The following is a 6,000-nucleotide window of genomic DNA, read 5'->3' as shown; positions in this document are numbered from 1 at the left end:
CAACAACAGACAGCTGCAATCTCTTTCCACAGCAGAGAAACCAGACAAACACAAAAGAGCTTACTTACTGATTAAGGAGATTGTGTTTGAAGGGTCTGTCTACATTGATTTAGAAGATCGTGTTTAAAGAACCTATCTACAAGTGGTTTGGCTTCTAGTGTCTGAAGGTCAACAAACCTTAAATGAGGCAGAGGGACTACTGAGAGGTTAAATATTTCATGTTCATGATGCTCATAGTAATCTAGTAGGTGACTGTAAGGTTTACATAACAACAACACAGGCCCCAGTGCTTCGACTTGCGTTAATAGGGAGTTGTGTGGTTTGGATACACATGTGGCTTGTGACTTCCTTACTTCATGTAAGGTCTCCCTGCAATGGTCACGCATCCTTGTTTCAGATATATTTTGGTACAGTAAGTTGGCAATTTCTGTGTATCAAATTAAAATGACACGGGCATTGGAATCATAAAGATGAGAGTTTATATTCGATGGGCTACTTAAAGCTGTAAGTTTCCATTTCAGTATCAATACAAAAATGATAAAAATTACCTTGCAGGCATATGTCAGTGCTGTGGACTGAATTATGTCCTCTCAGAATTCCGATGTTGAAACCCTGATCCCCTGTATGATGGAATTTGGAGGCAGGGTCTTTGGGATATGATTAGGTCATGAGTCGTCGTGATGGAATTCACGCCCTTGTAAGAAGAGACACCAGAGAGGGTGCTTCCTCCCCTTCCTCTCTGAACATGCGAGGGTACGATGAGAAGATGGCCATCTGCAATCCAGGAAGCAAGCCCTCACCAGACACGGGATCTGCAGAAACTTTAATCTTGGACTTCCCAGGCTTCAGAACTGTGGGAATATATGCTTGTTGTTGAAGCTGCCCTGCCGATGGCAATTTCTTACAGCAGCCCTAACCAAAATAGCCAGTTTAGAAATCATATGGGCTGAGCACCTCACACAGTCACCACAACGCTCAGTGAACATTTAAAGCAAGTTCTTGCAGTGTGCAATGCTTGAGCAGTTTATTTTTCATCCCGGCCTGAATATACTGTGGGGAGGAGAATGCAATTCAAAGTTTTCATTCAGCCAAGATCATTAAGTGCCTACTATTTCCATAGCACAGCCCAAGAAGTCACGTATCAAGGGAAAGTCGGCTTCTTCCATGGCTTCTTGGCTGGGGTTGGAAGTCAGAAGGGACAAAGGTGAGAGAGAAATAGCCAGGGAGTGGGGCTCGGCTGTCATCAGGCTAGAGGTCAGGCAGAACACTTCCTTGTCGTCGTTGGGTGGCTGCAGTAACTACCTATTGACCATGTGCTTTTATTTGCTGTGTTCCGATGCTTTGGCATCCGGGGCTCTGCTGACCTTGGAGGAACTACCCTTCCCAGGGGTAGCCATGTCCAAAAGATAGTGATGACTCACCCCAGAACATGATTCTCAAAGACAAGGCAATCAATCTAGAGTCCACATCCCTAGTAAGTCTCCCCTGTGGGTTCTCATCGGGCTGTCATTCCAGGCCACTCTCTGCCCACCCTAATCACCTCAAGGCCAGGTCCCAGACAGGCAAGGGTGGTTCCCGCACCCCAGAACCCACCGACATTTCTCAAAGCAGCCAGTTCTATGCCTGCTTTGTCTTTTCCCAGTGTTGTGCAGACTAAAATAAAGGGCTCCCCCATGCCCTCTGCTTCCTGGCTGACCTTGGTGTGGCCCTCTGATGGTACTATGTGCCCCCTTCTCTGGGATTTCTGAGGATAACAAGCCATCTTTTCAATGTGACTCCCTTCTGGACCTGTTGGTCTCACCATACCAGAATCATCATAAAGCCTGTATTGTAAAACACATCATGGGTGTCTACAGTTTGCACAGTGCTATGGCCCCCACATTAAGGGAGTCTGGGTGAGATCACTTCATTGTCCCTACCTCTCTGACCAGAAAATACAAGACTTAATGGGAGACAATAATAACGACAACAAAAGCAATAGAAGAACACAGTTGTACCTCTTTATTGGCACAGTAACTTTTCAAAGGCTGGTATGAATAAAACGTTCCAAGTAGCAAGACAAGGTGGTCTGGAGCCACTGCTCAGAACTTCCCACAGCCGACGAAAGCACATCAATGAACAAGGCCTTGCATTATGGGAGGGTTGAGGATATACAGCGAGGGAATCATGCAGTGGAAGTCCTGGGGGACGAGCGTAGTGGGATGCAGTCCCTACTGCTCAAAACAGTACATGGCAGCGTGCTCATTTGTACTGTGTAGACCTTTGAATGAATATGACCATTTTACACCACCAGCTATGGATCTGAAGCCATACGTGTTTAACCAAGTGCCATGTGATTTCCTGTGATCTATGCTGAAGTCGGGAGGTGACTGAACTAAAGGGTGCACAATCCACTTATCCAGAAATACAGGGCATAGGAAAGAACAGCCTCCTCATCCATGGGTAACACCCAAAACATGGGACTCAATTCACAGTTTTGCAAGGGGTGACACTGGCGAAGCTAAAACAACAATGTAGTGTCAAGATTTTAGGTGCGTTAGGTTAAAAAAAAGGACTGTGGAGGGAAAAAAAAAATCTAGAAATTATTTTTTAAAATCTGTATTTTTGAAGAAAGGAAGCACCACCAATTGCATAAAGTTATAAAATTACAGTAATAAACACGTAAATAATTACCAGGTTTACAATACCAATAAAACACAAATACCTACAAAGAAATAAAATATATGTCCCGTATACTGTATATAATAAAACCATTGGAAGTACAATAAACAGACTGTTGAACTGTAGAAAAACAACTGTACATGTGCATGAATTGCTCCTTTCCTCCGCTACTCTCCCTCTCTGGCCACGTCCACACTTTTCCCAGCCTCTCTCTCGCTACCTAGGGGTAGCACAGAGCCATAAATGAGGAGCCTGAAAATCAGAGTGTATCACCACGAGATGGATAAGAAAGAACACACACACGCGCGCACGCACACACACACACACACACACACGGGATCTCGTATATTTAGTGTCTGTGTCCTGTGCTTTTTTTGTCTAAATGCGTGGAGAGAAGACCCAGCATGTGTCAGAAGGCAGTCTTCTGTTGTTGTAGCCTGGAATCAGTAGGTAGTTCTATTTTGTGAGTCTGCAGTTCAGGCTGCATCAAATGGTGGTGTCCCAGAGCTCAGACGGCAGCCTGTTGCAGGAGGCCCCTTCCGGCTTCTTCAGAAGACTGGGCTTCTTACAAGGTGGTGGGGGAGGCACCCTGGGCTCAGCATGGTGCAGGATCTGCTGCCAGTCTTGTCCTTCCTCACAGAGCTTTCTCCTCCAGTCCAAGAGTTCCTGCAGGGCCACACTTTCATTCTCTGAGAGCCTCAGCTGATGGATTACCTGTGGGAGGAAGAGGGGGAGAAAAAACAGGTAGCACCAAATGAGTATGAAGTGTCATAGCAACACCTGGATACAAAGGAGCAGGGCTGGCACTGAAAGAGGCAGCCTCTTTCCTCAGTCTCCATGCACTGCTGCCTCTGGAAACAGCACTGGGCTAGGGAGGCTATGAATTGCTGAGTTAAGGCAACGACTGCAACAAAACACTGGGAACTAGGTAGAGTGTTAATGTGTGCTGCACCTCCAGAGGCTGCAAGAAAGAATCAAATGTCTGCTTGACCTATGCTCTCGATTATTGCGTACATTCTTATGGCAACTTGTACTTTCTCTTCATTTAATTTCTATCCATAATAGATGTTCTCCTATTAACAGAGCTTCCTCAAGCTTCCCTCCATCCTCAGAGCTGCTCCTCCATCTGTCCACATAGTTAATAGTCAAACATGACTATTAGGGTTACATGACCTCACTTTTGACCATAAGGCATGGCCCCAAAGATGGACCCCTACTCATGGGGGCCCATACATAGACAATACAGAATCACACCACACTCATGCAGAAAATGTTTTCAAGCATTAGGTGTTACAAAAGGCAGTCACTAAAATATCCAATGAGCTCATTCAAGGCAGGCTAGCTGTGCTTGAGAATATTTGAAGCCTCTTTGGGGTATCTACCTGCCTGCTCTATTTGGTGGCAGTGAGACAAAGCAATGAGCTAAATTAGCAACTGTGTACTCTCTCAGACTCTGAGCCCTCAAAGATGGGAACATTATGGGCCTTTGCAGGAAAGCATCAAAACATGTAACTGTATTGGCTACATCATCTTGCATCACTATGGCCCCTGAAGAGAGACACCCTGCAGACCAAGCTTACCCCAACTTCAGCTAGGGCACAAGACAAGCTGGCTATATAGCTGTGGTCACCCTTCTTCTGCCAGCTGCCAGGAGTCTGTAGCAGCTGGACATTGCAGATATCAATGTTTCTGGCAATTCTAAGGAAGTATACTGTTTTTTTTTTTTTTTTTTAAATGAGATTCTGGAAATCCGAATGGGAATACTGGGGAGAATTCAGAGGACATGAGATGACTCATCCTACCTCCAAAGCACCAACTACTTTATTCCAGCACTTCTTCTATCTCATCACAACCCTCTCCACTAAAATGAGAGAAAATAAAACAGAGCACAAGTGGTTATGCACTTGTGTAGAAAACAGTCACTTGAAAGCAGCAAAGGGAGTGAGTGTTCCAGACCCAATTCTAACACCAGCACTTGAGCCTACTGTTTCCCCAAGAAAGAGGATTTTAAAGGCTGGGATCAAGGAGACGATGTTTACAGCATGAAGGTCAAACCCATATTCTGAGTCTGTAACTAGAGTTCTGGAGCTGGTTATTAGTAAAAGGAGCCTCCCCAATTGAATTGACAGACAACCAGAGGGAAGAAGAGCTTCAGGGTAGAAAAGAGGACTATGGTTACTCAGTCCCTAAAGCAATTTCTAGACACAACAGAGAGTGAGTTGCAGAGCAGAGTGTGCCCCTTACAAGGATTTTTTTTTTTTTTTTTTAAGTCTTTAGGGCTGCATCAGAATGACTTGGAAATGAGAAATTCTGTTGGGCAGATTGCTTCTACTCTCAGCGGAGGGAGCCAAGACAGGTGGTGGGAGCTAGCATGAAATCAGGTTATTTAGTGAACACTCTGGCTACACACGTGCTAGGTGCTTTCCTAAGCACCTTCCAGGCATTAACTCGTCAGTTCTTAAGGGCCCTGTAAAGTGGGTACTCCTATTTTGCAGATGAGGAAACAGGAACAGGGCAGACAGGTAATCTGCCCAAAGCCACATGGAAAATGACAGATCCTGGCAGCCTGGCCCAAGAGTCCATGGGATGTGTTTCCGTTTGTTGGCATCATCTATAATTTCTTTCAAAGTGGGCTAAGGACAGGAGTAGACAATTCTCAAAAGAAGATATGCTTTTAGCTGTGAGTCTACTGTGCTTAACCCAACTATTGTGGTCTAGGATCTGATACAGACTAAGGATCAGAGTGCCCTGTACCACATTCCTCCTCCCTTCTTTTTCTGAATGGGACCACAGTCATCTCTCTCTGTTTGTCCAGGAGTGTGTGCCAGCTCCTCCGTCATCCTCCACCAGTGTGTGCTGTGCAGGTTACATTCCCTTCAGTCTCATTAGTGCGGACATGGAACATTCATATTTATGTTCCTTGGCACACACTTAGCATACAGTAGTGATCTCTGAAAACAATGTCACCAGATTAGGAAACAACATTTAGCTGATGGAAGAATATCACTACCATGTCAACTGATTATTTTCCCCAAGCTTTCTTGAGACACCATCTTTCCTAAATGACACAACTTCATATTCATTTATTTAGAAAAAAAATGAGGAACGTCCGCTTCCAGATAGCTGTAGCACATTATTGTTCCCATTGTAAAATTTCAAAAAAGAGTCATTTTCTAAAACATCAGGAAATTCTGACAAAAGGAGAGAATTCCAGATGGAGTGAAGCTTTTGAGGTGAACTGATAATTACTAGCTGCTTCCCCCTGCCCCCCAGGGACATTTGCCAATTCTGAGCATTTCCCCAGATCCAGAGAGTTTTTACTGGAAGAAAGAGAAACCA

At 44.8% G+C, this 6,000-nt stretch overlaps 1 protein-coding gene across 1 annotated transcript in view; it reads right to left on the bottom strand.

The window, feature by feature from the left end:
* Positions 1 to 1,976: 1,976 nt before the first annotated feature.
* The window catches only part of MYO16 (myosin XVI), a 638,577-nt gene continuing 634,553 nt past the window's right edge, over positions 1,977 to 6,000 (bottom strand). Inside the window, 1 exon segment of the mRNA XM_017868179.1 lies at positions 1,977 to 3,375. Coding sequence (XP_017723668.1) covers positions 3,148 to 3,375 — 228 coding nt within the window. The 3' untranslated portion in view covers positions 1,977 to 3,147.

Source organism: Rhinopithecus bieti, unplaced genomic scaffold, assembly GCF_001698545.2.
Source record: "Rhinopithecus bieti isolate Rb0 unplaced genomic scaffold, ASM169854v2 scaffold_3734, whole genome shotgun sequence".
NCBI classification, from domain to species: Eukaryota; Metazoa; Chordata; class Mammalia; order Primates; family Cercopithecidae; genus Rhinopithecus; species Rhinopithecus bieti.
Note: the sequence above shows the minus strand (reverse complement) of the source record. Positions and strands in the feature narration are given on the sequence as shown.